Source organism: Mus caroli, unplaced genomic scaffold (assembly GCF_978045245.1).
Source record: "Mus caroli unplaced genomic scaffold, Mus_caroli_1 scaffold_13, whole genome shotgun sequence".
NCBI lineage: Eukaryota > Metazoa > Chordata > Mammalia > Rodentia > Muridae > Mus > Mus caroli.
The window spans coordinates 51,942,789-51,956,866 of NW_028227268.1; the positions used below are offsets into that span (position 1 = coordinate 51,942,789).

General features: G+C 42.9%; 1 protein-coding gene across 2 annotated transcripts in view; it reads right to left on the reverse strand.

Moving 5' to 3' along the window:
* Positions 1 to 1,136: 1,136 nt before the first annotated feature.
* The window catches only part of Rabep1 (rabaptin, RAB GTPase binding effector protein 1), a 96,193-nt gene continuing 83,251 nt past the window's right edge, over positions 1,137 to 14,078 (reverse strand). For both annotated transcript variants that reach the window (XM_021177944.3, XM_021177943.3), the window contains 5 exons: positions 8,513 to 8,702; positions 7,937 to 7,992; positions 5,568 to 5,666; positions 2,413 to 2,529; positions 1,137 to 2,027 (listed from right to left, as the gene is read on the reverse strand). In XM_021177944.3, coding sequence (XP_021033603.1) covers positions 1,926 to 2,027; positions 2,413 to 2,529; positions 5,568 to 5,666; positions 7,937 to 7,992; positions 8,513 to 8,702 — 564 coding nt within the window. In that variant the 3' untranslated portion in view covers positions 1,137 to 1,925. The remainder of the gene's footprint in view (positions 2,028 to 2,412; positions 2,530 to 5,567; positions 5,667 to 7,936; positions 7,993 to 8,512; positions 8,703 to 14,078) is intronic.

A 14,078-nucleotide genomic window follows, 5' to 3' on the forward strand; every position in this document is an offset into this window, starting at 1 on the left:
AACCTTTCCTCTCATGGTGACGTCACCTCCTACACCAAACCTCCTCTATGCAGAAAACTGACTTAACCTTAAAGAACTGCTGCTTCCCTGGTGGTGTAGCATTACTTTATTTCATTACACCTAGCATTTCAGTTTCTCTTCCTCTAGGATGTTTCTCAATTGAGTGGATCCCAGCAGTTTACATTTGCCAAAGTTACAGACTCTAAACAGTACCCTAATCATGATGCTTTTACTGCACAATCCCCAGCTTCAGGAGAAAAGATCTGTAAGATACTTGGTTTCAGCAAAACAGTTCACTGGGAGTGACACAGTTCAGTATGATTATGAATTATCCATTCACTGTAGCCAATGGTGATCCAAACAAATTAGCCTGGGGCCCAGGGACTAGTCTTAAATCTAATTTAATCCCATTATAATTAATAAAAATCCTTTTAACTCAATGAGGATATTATATTCCTTTTAAACCAAGTAGCACTACACAAGGGGACTTTAGGCCAATTAATTTTTCCATGCATTGGCAAGCTTTTAGCACTGTTTCCATAATTCATACTTTTTAAATTCATGATTATAAAAGTAACCTATTTATGGGATAAGTAGGCCTTATCTGTTTTATTAAAAGAAAGTAACAAACATCTTGAGGGCAAATTCATAATGACTCATTACTAACAAAGTCCATTTATGCTATGAATTGATGGTAGTTAAACCAGAAAAGTCTAGTTAACTCACTCCCATAATGTTCCTTTGGGTATCAGCTGTAAGCCAACACCACTCACAAAAATTACTTAAAAACATTTTTACTTTGAAACTGCACGAGTTAGCATGGTTAGGTGGCCACTGGCCTGCAGCCGGTACATGAGCTCACTTCTGATTCTGCATTTGCATAAAGCTGTCTGTGCTCAACAGCCTGTTCCAAAGGAATCTCAACTCTCGGAAAAGGGTGAAGCAGATTCTAAACCAGTAAGTTTCCCAGCTTCACTGTAAGCACACACAGTTGCTTACACTTTAGGTCTAAACTGTAAAACAAAAATACAAAGATCTGTAAACCATCACCATTCTAAATGTGACACTGAAAAAAATAAATAGTATGCCTCTGCGGGAGGCTGAAAATAAGCAGATGTATACATGTGTACTAGATGTCAGAGATAGCTTGTTTTATTAGTATTATTTTCACCACTGATCCAGTAACTAAACACTTGGAAAGGGTAGATGGTGCCAGTTATTTGCCCTGGTACCTTCGGGCCCAGGAAGTTCATCACGGTGTGCAAAGTGCTTCCAAGGTTGTTTGTGCTTTTTTCCATAAATTCAACTTCCAATATATATATGGCCTCAGCCAAATATTCAGATTCTAATTTTGTTTAATTGCTTTTGTTTGCCATGGTCCTATAGTTCTCAGGCAAGTTTCAGTAGCATTTAAGGTCTTCCAATAGAAGATAAAGTGGTAAAAAGGAAACAAAATGCACTGAGCAAGGGAAATACAATCAACAGCCAATGGCCTGCTCTCACACTTCATATTTTAATATAAAATACTCATATAGCACACTACACCTCTCTGCTAGCTGAACACTGCTACTGATGAAGCCCTAGACAACTGAAAAAAGAAACTTCTCTCTCCCAGTCTGTATGAACAGAAAACGTAATTCCAAACACTATTGGGAAGTTGCTTTCATGTCAGGAAATATGTTCCGGAATCCATGTTGGAGAAAGCAGGCAGGAGACAGCAACCTCATCTGATCCCACACCTGCTGGGATCGAGTCCAGTGTCTTATTAGTGTTCCCTGCACACAGCAGCCTTCTCCCTCCAGATTTGCATTTCTTCAGTCTTCCTTTGCTGTGACTTCTTCCGTTAAGAGTTAAATAATAATTAATGTTATTCTAAAGATGAGTTAAAAACCCAAAATGCAGGTTAGAATCCTGCTATCAGGGTGTCATGTCTCAGGGAGCTGGTTAATGTCTGTCAGTTTGGTATCATTCAGAATAGCCCGGATCCTCTCCAAGGAGTCTGCTTGCCGGATCCTCTCCAACTGCACCTGGAGAAAACAATGAAGAGCTGAGTGCGGGAGATGACGCCCTACCTATCTATGTGCCCTCTACTTGGGCTATTTAGTTGACATAGAGCAGATCAATTCACCAGATACAGCTCTTCGAAGAAAAAAGAAAAAGTACTTTAAAATTTCACCAAATCAATCTATATTACAGACTGGTATCCCTCAGCCCCTCCAGTACCACTCAACCTGATGATACAGTTGAAGGTAGAAGGAAAAGGAGAAGGGGCCCAAGTCTGTAGAAGAGACCAAGTTTCTGGCTTAGTGATCATGCAAAGATCTGAGGTAGAGATAGAGGTGATCCAAGTCCTCCAGCTACATTGGTGCCCCCTCCCACAGAAGGGCCATGGTGGTTCCCCAAACACCTCACCTGAAGAGTCTGAGAAAGTTTTACAAAATCCCTCTGTACTTGTTCACTGACATCTAATTCTGTCTGCAACCTCTGAGCTTTGTTCTTCTCTTCAAACATGAGCTGTTCAACAGTAGCCTAAAAAATACAAGTTTTGAGTGAAGATTGATGATTCTCAAGAGCCACTACACTGCTCTGCTACCTTTCTTAGGAACTTTGATCACTCACTATATGGAAGTTCTAAGTTTTTTCTTTATTTTTTGTACTAAGGACTGAAGCCAGGACCATATCTTTGTGGTAGGCAAGCACTCTACACTACCAAGCATATCCCCAACTCTTCCTACTACTAGAGTGGAGACCTGAATGGTACCTCCATATTCATCTTTAACCTTATTTTTCTACTGATGTTGGTAGAAAGGTGCATGCTAGAACACACAAGTGGCAGCCACAGGACAAGTTGTAGGAGTCACCTCTCCTACCACATGTACCCTAGAGATTGAACTTGGCAGCAAGCATGTCTAGCTCACTGGTTCCCATCTTTGTTTTTTTTTTAGGCAGGGTCTCCCATAGCCCAAACAAGCCCTGAACTTAATCTATTGTAGCTAAGAATGACCTTGATTTTCTGATCCACCTGCTTCCCTTCTAGGATTACAGCTTGTGCCAACACACCCAGTCTTCTGCAGAGCTGGACATCAAACCCCAGAGATGTGCTAGGTGAATACTCTACTAGCTCAGCTTTATCCCCACTCCCATCATCTTTTATATCTATTGTGTGTGGAGAGGGAAGCACTCACAGGAGGTCATCAGGAGGACAACCATAGGGGGTTGGTTCTCTCCTTCCATTATGTGAGCCCCATAGATCAAGCTCCAGTAAGCAAGCTTGGCAGTAAGCACCCTTTACCTGCTGATCCATTCCCCCCACCCATTTGGGTGGGTTACTTGCTCTAAGTATGAAAGCCAAAATAAGAAATGTATTTAAAGTACTCTGTCCTTGAGCCCAAGATAACAGCTGTCACATCAACACAATGTTTAAATAGGAATTTCCTTTGACATTAATTAATACCCCAGTAATATGGGCCAAGCAGCCACAGCTATCTCCAGCCTTCCTACTGAAAATTATAGGAAGCTTTTTCTAAAAACAAGAATCTACTGAACACCACTAACTCAACTCATTAAGATCAGGTCTAGGCAATGTCCCCCATAATTGGCCACATGTTTTATTCTATCCAGACTCATCAAGATAATCTATAAGTCTGCTTCAATGCAATCTTATCATTTGATACAGGGATTGAATGGGGTAATGCTTTCAAAGCATCCCCTGTTCCTTCAATCCCCGGGGATCGAACCTAGGGCCTCATGCACACTATGCATGCAGTCTACCATTGAACTATATATCCCACCCCCCACCCCACCTTTTCAAATAAAATTTTGTTTTTACTTTTTATTTTGAGACAGGGTTCAACTAAGTGGCCAAAGCTGGTGTTAAGCTACCTGACAGTCTCTTCAAGACCTTTGAACTAGCACTCTTCCTGCCTTCGCCTCTATTACAGGAACGGCAGGCTGGCCTGCATCACCCAGCACAACTCAGAGCAGTATTTCCAACAGCATTGTCCAAGTGAGGCTCAATCCTATGCTACTGTGTATGTATAAGTGATTATTTGCATATGTGTGTGCACAATGTGTGTGCTGGAGTCACACACGCATGCTAGAAACTAATCCCCAGTCCAGCGCTGGCGACTGCTGAGCTAGCTCCATAGCTCCATAGCTCCATAGCTCCATAGCTCTATAGCTCCATAGCTCCATAGCTCCATAGCTCTATAGCTCCATAGCTCCATAGCTCCATAGCTCCATAGCTCCATAGCTCCATAGCTCTATAGCTCCATAGCTCCATAGCTCCATAGCTCCATAGCTCCATAGCTCCATAGCTCCATAGCTCTATAGCTCCATAGCTCTATAGCTCCATAGCTCTATAGCTCTATAGCTCCATAGCTCCATAGCTCCATAGCTCCATAGCTCTATAGCTCCATAGCTCCATAGCTCTATAGCTCCATAGCTCCATAGCTCTATAGCTCCATAGCTCCATAGCTCCATAGCTCTATAGCTCTATAGCTCCATAGCTCCATAGCTCTATAGCTCTATAGCTCCATAGCTCTATAGCTCCATAGCTCTATAGCTCTATAGCTCTATAGCTCCATAGCTCCATAGCTCTATAGCTCTATAGCTCCATAGCTCTATAGCTCTATAGCTCCATAGCTCTATAGCTCCATAGCTCCATAGCTCTATAGCTCTATAGCTCTATAGCTCCATAGCTCCATAGCTCTATAGCTCTATAGCTCTATAGCTCCATAGCTCTATAGCTCTATAGCTCTATAGCTGTATAGCTCCATAGCTCCATAGCTCTATAGCTCTATAGCTCCATAGCTCTATAGCTCCATAGCTCTATAGCTCTATAGCTCTATAGCTCTATAGCTCCATAGCTCCATAGCTCCATAGCTCTATAGCTCCATAGCTCTATAGCTCCATAGCTCTATAGCTCTATAGCTCCATAGCTCTATAGCTCTATAGCTCCATAGCTCCATAGCTCCATAGCTCTGCGCTGAAATCGCTAATCAACTGCTAATTGAAACCATTGAAGCCTATGACCCAAGCCTGCAAAATTGGCAGAGGGAAGACTTAACCCAACTCTAGGTACATTAAATCCATTTTCTTTTTACAAGTTGTTAGTAAAACCAACGTTCAGAATATAAATAAACAGCAAAGTTTTGGGTTTTTTCTGAATAGATGTGCTGATTTCCTGCATTCCTTTTTTTTTTAATTTTTAAAAATATGGTATTTTGTATATACATCGGTCTGTGTACAATATACCTACAATGCCCATGGAGGCCAGAGGCACAGGATCTCCCTGTGACTAGAGTTAAAAATAAAAAGATGGTTGTAATACAACATGTTTGTGCGAGGAACTGAACCCAAGTCCTCCAAGAGTAACCAGTGATCCTAACCATTATCTCTAGCCCCCTTGTTTATTTGCTTGAGAAGCTCTCACTACATAGACCAGGCTGGCCTTGAACTCACAAACATTTATCTGCCTCTGCCTCACCAGTGCTGGGATTAACTAGGCGTATGCTGCCATGCCTCAGCCTCATTTTGTAAACTAAATGACCTATAAACATATTTACCTTAGCAGCAGTTTCTTTCTTTAACTGTTCCTCTAAATTAAGTTTTATTTCTTGGAGACTCTCAAGTTGTTGCGACTTCTCTCTTAATGTAGATTCCAACTGTGAAATCAAAAGGGAAAACTGAAACTCGTAGCAACAGTGAAGGCCACACAGCACTATCTAGAGGGATCTGTAACCCCGAGTGCCCTGCCCAAAGTCAAGCTTGCTCCTGGCCTGGCCTGGAATGTTCTTCTCAAGCTTCAGAACGCAGACGTTTCTCATCCTCCCAGACCTGGACGTTCCCTATATCTCAGGCACCTACCATAATCTAATTCTAAGGCCTGAAACTGAGAAGTCAGGACAAGCAGACATGGAAATAATTAATGCACATCAACATAAAGGCAGCAGCATTTAATTGAGGGAGAAAACTGGACAATCCTTTGTAGAAGAGAAGATGGCTGACTTGCTTTTACTACTGCGGCTGAACCCAGGGTCCTGGGCTAGCAAGCATTCACCCGGCCACTATCTCCACTCCCTACTCCTGTTAAAACACGGTTTTGCTTTTTGTTCAAGCTGGTTCTGAACTGGTTTTGAGCTCGATGGCCTAAGCAGGCCTTGAACCTGTGGTTCTCCTGTCTCTTCTCTTTGTAGCACCAGCATGGATTAACATTTTCTCAGGGGAAGGAAAGGGTGACAAGGTAAAGATCACCTGCAGCAGTTTGGGGCTGAGGAGCCTGAGGTGAGAGACCTCTGCACTAAGACCATAGACTTGTCCTCCTAGTTGAAGGTAAGTGCTGAAGACATCAAAAAGATTGAGACAGCCGGGCTTCAATACAGAAATGAACTGGAGCAGGCTCCACTTCTTAGGCTTCTTTAGGAAGCAAGTCAAGATATGAGAACAGGCCAATGAGAAGTGACATCTCAGAGCTGGGGGTGCAGCACAATGAGACAGTACAGTACTTGCCTAGCACACACATGAATTCAATTCTCAGAACCACCAAAACAAAGTAAAAACTGAAGTCTGAATGCAGACTGACAGTCCAGTGCTGGGTAGAGTATGGTGCATCTGAGCCTGGCATTTTCTTTTCAGTGCTAGGAAAGCACTCTTCCACTGAGCTACACCTCCAGGCCCGAGTGTGGGTCATCTTTGTAGTGTGATCTAAAGAGAGCTCTACAAAGTAGAGGGGAGACCCAGGCTGCCTATGGCAGAAAAGTGCCTGGGAGGTCAGGTGGAAAGCAGCACTCTTTCAAGAACCTTGGAAAACTAATGACTTCCTAGAGAAGTATAGTGCGAGGAGAAACTCTGTTTTGGTTTTCATTTGGAAAGGCAGTCTTCCTATGTGCTCAGGCTGGCCCCAGACTTGAATACTCAGCTCCTCAAGTGCTAGGATTACAGATGGGTCACCACACCCATCTCACTTCTTCCCTCTTAAAGGGAAAGAGCTGGGCAATTTTTTACACAGTGAAACGAAAGATCAATCAAGAGGTGTCAAAAGCCAGAGAACACTGAGAGGGGGCCAGTCAAAGCACTGCCAATGTTACACCATGGAGCGAGACAGACCATTTTATCTCAAAGACAAGACTGATAATAAAGCAGGAGAGCATGTGACTGTGGAACCTGGGACTCCAAGTGGCCTGTGTAATGACTGAGCAGTGAGGGTACTGAGATGACAGTGACTGAAAGCCATTGTGAAGAATGAAAGACAAATCTTAGGACAAATGAAAGACTGTTTAGGAGTACTGGAGCCCATGACAGCAACGGCATGAGATGCCACCAATTCTGGAAGCATTGGCTTCTTCAAATAACAGGCCTAATCCAGAACTGGGCAATAGCTGAGTGAGGGCAGCAAGAGGAGAGTATGAGCTGGAAGGCAACAGAGGAGCTCAGCAAGCCATAGAAGGAGCAGCCCGGGAGAGAAGGCAAAGCCGGGAAGCTGCCCCTCCAAGTTTAGGAGCGGGAGAGGCACTCAATGAGACAGAAGACACTTGAGTCACAGAATGAGAAGCATGGTAGCCCGTGTGAGGAGCAGGGCAGCACTGGAGGAAGGTCTTTTGGGTCAAGGACACTGAAGGCAGGAAGCAGCACAGGCTCAGCTCCCACACGGTTGAGGCTGATTAGGAAAGAGCATGCCCTGTGGGCAACAGTGGGTGCACACTCGGAGTGCAGCAGGCATGAACTGACTACGCCAGGCTGAGGCGCCCGTCCCCACACGGCCCAGCACACAGCAGGTTCTCCATACACAGTCTCTTTCACTGCCCCCTGTGTTCCCACTAGGAAGGCATTTCTAAAAGGAGGGATTAGGCCTCAGCTATCTTCATTTCTCTGTTCTAGCATAGGACTTAGGTAACCACTGAGTGTTAATAGAATTAATGTTAAACTTGTGACTCACCTGTCCCTTTTCGACCTTTATTCTTTCTAATTCAGCTTTTAGACTAGAAATGGAAGCTAGGACAAAAGGGAGAAATATTAGCAGTTATTTATTTTTTCCATAAAATTCCCCCGAAGAGTCAGAGATACACTAAGGGAAAAAGTGCTCTCTCTCAAACTATCCCAGAGAACTCGAGGAAAGGCCAAGTACACGTGCACACTGTGTTCCAACCTAAACTAAACCACATCTAGCTGTAGGACAGCAATGCTGATAGCAATAAAGTTCTGTAAAGAAATGCTGACTGTCTGGCCCTGCTACCCAAGGCCTCTGGCTCTGTTACCATCAAAGCTCACGGAAGAACAGAGGACTCAGGGCTTTCACAGTGACTGCACATCTGGGCACCGAGGACAGCTGTTTTCTACATCTATGATCATGCATTAGTCTCAAACAGTGTTATTTACTACTGCTTCCCTCTTGCTCGTCAGTTCCCTTTCTGAGACAGGTCTCCTGGAGTCCTGGCCTCTGATCCTCCTACTCCCTCCCTTCTGGGTGAGCAGGACACCAGCAGACTCCACCCCAGCCCCAAACAGCACTCACCTATTTCCTCCTTGCAGTTTTCTATTTCCAGCTGTAGTGTCTCTTCCAGGTTTTCTTTTAAACACTGTTCCGCTTGAATTTGCTCTTTTAGGAAAAGTATTTCCGCCTTCAGCTTCTCTTCCATGTGGTCTGCTGCTGTCCGCACGTGAACAATGTTCTCACGATATTTTAAAACCAGTTCCCGGAGCACCTGGATTCCGTAAACAAGAGGTTACTGGATTTGTGAAAGTGGGAGAAACTGAAGATTTATGCTTGAAATGATTCAGTTACTTAGACTGTAAATTTCAATGACCACAGTGTTCTGAAAGCACACGCCTTCGCACACCAACATTCAACATTCAAGATGGCCAAAAGGCTGTGTTGCGAGCTACATTTTCCTCCCAAAGCTGGTTTGTTTTTTTGTTTTGTTTTTTGAGTTTTTGGTTTTTTTTGGTTTTTGAGACAGGGTTTCTCTGTGTAGCCCTGGCTGTCCTCAAACTCAGAAATCCGCCTGCCTCTGCCTCCCAAGTGCTGGGATTAAAGACATGCACCACCACGCCTGGCTTCAAAGCTGTTTTATGAGCAAGAAAAATAAAATGTTATGTAATTTCCTCATGAAATCTACTAGGAAGAATATCTTCATGAAGATCAAAAAGATAAAAAACACAGGAACAAGTATAAACTCAAGATAAAATACATTTAACTTACCTATCCACAAATTCAAGTGCTCACTGAAAATCTCTTTAGGTAAAGCACTATGTCAAGTAAGTAATGACCACACACACACCCTAAAAAGAAAGCTTTTTTTTTTTTTCATTTTTGTTTTGTTGAGAAAGGCTGGCCTCAAACTCACAGAGGTCCACCTGCTCTGCCACCCAAGAGCTGGGATTACAGGCGCATGCCATCATATCTGGCATTTTCCTCCCAAATTTCAATCGTTTAGAAAACATAATCACAGCCTACAGAAAACCAACCCAAACTGGCATTCCCAAACAGCTAGCTTGCTTTTTTTTTTTTTTTTTTTTTTTTTTTTGGTTTCTTGAGGCAAGGTTAAAGGTATGCGCCACCTCTGCCCGGCCCAAACAGCTTTCTAGGTGAATACATTTACCTAGTGTTTTGGGATGGGGCTTACCTATGTTGCCCAGGCTGGCCTGGAACTCCCTACACATTCCATCTGGCTTCAAATTCATGACCCTCTTAGCGCAGTCTCTAGAGTGTTGGGAGTGCAGGCAAGCACCACCATGCTCATCTTAGATAGCTTTTAAATCTAGGAATAAAAATTCTCCAGAGAACAGAACAAAGAACTATTTCCAGCCAAAAAGGAAAGTTTTATCAGAGGTGAAGGTGGTGGTGAAGTTATTTAAAGATCATGGCAAAGACACAAGTTTCCCAAACCTTCTGTGTCAACAATTACCAATAAAGAAAGGGGCAAGAGCTTTCCTAACAAACAGGTCAGGTCTGGGCTAGACCACAGCAGTCGGCATAATAAACAACTGTGTCTTTAAAAGTAAAACAACAACAAAAACCACTACTAGTAATGCTAATATGTACACAGAGGTACATTAGGTAGGATTGTAAGAAACTTACTTATAAAAAGATAAATTTATGTTATATTTGATTTTTTCATTTGAGACAAGAGTCTCACTGTGTAGGGCAGGCTGGCCTAGAGCTTCCTAGGTAGAACTGGCTGGCCTCAAACATATAGCAATCCTCCTGCCTCAGCTGCCCCAGGTGTTGGGATTACAGACCAAACCACTATAGCCAGCTCATATCTAATCTTTAAATTATTTGAAGCAGTAACAGTTTTCATTCACTATTTTATTTCCGCACACGTGAGTGAGTGACAGGCCCTGGCATACGGCGAGGATGGTCTCCTTCCAGGAAAGGAGTCCTAGGGACTAACTCTGTCGGCAGACTCTGCAGCAGGCACCCTTTACCTATAAAACATCCCACCACCCCTGATTTTCTTTCTAAAAAATAAAGGAAAGGGGCCTCACAAATAAAATTCCCTTATTTTGTTTTGAAAATTGGTCTAAGAAATCTCGTTTCTATTTAGGCAAAATTGAGTTTGAGGGTCATAAACCTAAAAAGGCATTTTCTTTTAGTATTTAAAGGTTAGAATTACATACATACAGTACATTGTGACATTTTGGATAGAGTTGAGAGAGTAATTTCCCTACCCAAGTGGAGCACAAGTGGCAAAACCAGTCCCACCCTTACACTCAGAAGCAGGTGAGTGTGACATAACTCTAAATGCTACCTACGAAAGCAGGCAGCACAACAATCACCCTGGGGAACCTAAGCATGTGGCTTATCTAGCTACATCTGCTCCTACGACAACACCTACTACTTGATTTTGGCAATGGAGTCCAATACCAAAAACACAAACAACAGAAAAAGATGGATGAAAGAGAGAGAGAGAAAGGAAGGAAGGAAGGAAGGAAGGAAGGAAGGTAGATGGATGAGCTAGACTTCATCAAAAATTTTTTTAAAGTGCCTCAAAAAAACTCACTTAAAAAAAAAAATATGGCCGGGCATGGTGGTGCACGCCTTTAATCCCAGCACTCGGGAGGCAGAGGCAGGTGGATTTCTGAGTTCGAGGCCAGCCTGGTCTACAGAGTAAGTTCCAGGACAGCCAGGGCTACACAGAGAAACCCTGTCTTGAAAAAGAAAAAAAAAAGAAAAAAAAAAAAAAAAAGAAGAACTATTACATGTCAGTAAGCAAACAATCAATCCAATTTTAAAATGAGCAAAGGGTCTGGGAATATCTCCAAGCCAGATATAGAAATTACACATAAGTCATGAAAAGATGCTTAATGCTCTCAGTCATTAGGGGAATGCAAATTGAAACCACAATGTCACTCCATGCCCATTGGGATGATGATGATCCACAAAAGTGAAATAACCCAAGACGGCAAGGATGCGGAGACTTAGCCAGACGCCCTGCTACTAGGGGGAGAAAAATGGGTGTGGTTTAGAAAAGTTTTATTTATGTTTTTGGAGACAAGAATCTCACTCTGTGACCCTGGCTGGTCTCAAACTCACAGAAATCCATCTCTTCTGCCTCAGCCTCCAGTGTTCTAGGGGAACAAAACAAAGCAGTTTAATTGTTCTTCTAGTGTAAACTGGTGAAACAGAATCCTCCATTCAGCTGGGGGGATGAGAAGGCTAACACTCAACAGGTCATGCTCCAAAACAAAGAGGAAAGGCATTCCTGGTGGCTCACAACCATCTGTAATGGGATCTGATGCCCTCTTCTGGTGTGTCTGAAGACAGTGGCAGTACTCATATAAATAAAACAATAAATAAATAAAGGGGGACAGGACAGTGAGAAAGCCAAAGCAGAGACAAGAAACAGTCCACAGCCCCAAGTCAGGCATTTTAAGAGGGAAGGGCGACTTACAAAGGCAAACCTACCATAGCAACAGCAGTCATCTCAATAGAAACCACAAAGGCCAGGAGAGCATGGCTGACATATTTCACATAACTTCCAACCAAGATAACAAATCCAGCAAACTCACCTTTTAAAATCAAAAGACTTTATAAGAAAAAAAAGGGGGGGGGGCGTGGTAGTGCACCCTTTATCTTAACTATTGTTTTTTTTTTTGTTTTTTTTTTTTGACAAATCAGATTTCAAGCCAAAAGTAGCTAAAAGAGGACTGGAGAGACGCTCAGAGTTGGACTAAGAATATGCACAGCTCTTGTAAAGGCCCGGAGCTTAGCTCCCAGCGCCCACATCTTGAACGCCTGTAACTCTAGTTCCAGTCAACCCAATGCCCTCTCCTGGCTTCCTCAGAAGCCACAAACACGGCAGGCACACAAAATTAGAATCTTTAAAAATCAATTAATGAAGAGCCAGATGTAGTGGGTACATGCCTTTAATCCCAGCACTTGGGAGGCAGAAGCAGATGGGATCTCTGTGGGTTATAGCCCAGCCTGGTCTACACTGTAAGTTCCAGGACAGCCAGGGCTACATAGTGAAACCCTATCTTGGAAAACAAACAAACAAACAAAAAAAGTTAAAAAGGAAAAAAAACCCCAAAATAAAGGCCAGGATGAGACAGTCAGTCATTGCAGAACTCTACCAGACCCACAAGAAAAATATCAATGCTCCTCCACAAACTATACAACAGAGAGGAAGGAACTTCCAACATGGTCTATAAAATCAGTATTACCCTGATACTAAAACCAGATAAAGAAAGGCAAGAAGGAGGGAGGGAAAGAAGAAAGGAGGAAGGAACTACAGATCAATTATTCTGATACACAAATGTAAAAATCCTCAATAAAATACAAAGGGCTAGAGAGATGGCTCAGTGGTTAAGAGTACCTGCTGCTCTTATAAACGACCAGGCTTTGATTCCTAGTACCTGTGTGGTGGTTCACAACCCTAATAACTCCAGTCCAGGGATTCTGACTCCCTCTTCTGACCTCTGAAGACACCAAACATGTATGTGGTACACATACATACACCCAGGTGAAATACTCATATACACTAAATAATAAAAATAAATAAGAGAGTTCCTTTTAGGGGCTGGAGAGGTGGATCTGCAGTAAGAGCAATGGCTGTTCTTCTAGAGGACACAGGTTTGATTCCCAGCACCCACAAGGTGGTTTAAAACTGTCTATAGTTCTAGTCTTGGGGGGCTCTAACACCTTTTTGAAGCCTCCATGGTACAAAAACATACAAGCAAAACACACACACACACAACACACACATAAATAAAATTAAACAAAACTGGAAAAGATTATTCAACAACATATGCAAATCAATTAGATATAATATAGCACATAAAGAGAACTAAAAACTGTCTCAATAAGCCGGGCGTGGTGGCGCACGCCTTTAATCCCAGCACTCGGGAGGCAGAGGCAGGCGGATTTCTGAGTTCGAGGCCAGCCTGGTCTACAAAGTGAGTTCCAGGACAGCCAAGGCTATACAGAGAAACCCTGTCTCGAAAAACCAAAAAAAAAAAAAAAAAAAAAAACTGTCTCAATAGATGCAGAAAGGGTGTTTAACAACATTCAACATCCTTTCACAACACACCCCTTGTATATAAACTAGGAAAGCAGGGTTGGAAAGACAGCCCAGGTAGTAAGGCACATGCTACACAGCATTTCCATTCCAGAACTCAGCTAAAAGGCAACTTTGCTGGGGACGGTTTGTATTCTAGTGCTAGGGAAGCAAATACAGGAGGGTCCTGAGGCTCAGTCGACCATTCTAGCCAAACTGATAAACTCCTGGTACAGTGAATGACCCTGTCCCAAAAGAACAAAAGAGAGGTTAAGGACGTTAACCTGCCATCTACCTCTGGCCTCCACATGTGCACACATTTACATAGAAATATGTATACTCAAACAGAATGATCATACTTCACCATACCATTTTAGGATGACCCATAAGCCAAGCCATACTAAATGGAAAGACAACTGAAAGCATTCATGATAACGTCAGGATGAGACAAGGGTATCTACTCTACTTGCACTCAGCCTAGTGCTTAATGCTTAGCCAGCAATAAAGCAAGATAGATAAAAAGAAGTCAAAGTACCCCTATTTGCAGATGATAAGTCTATACTTGAAAACCCTAAAGAC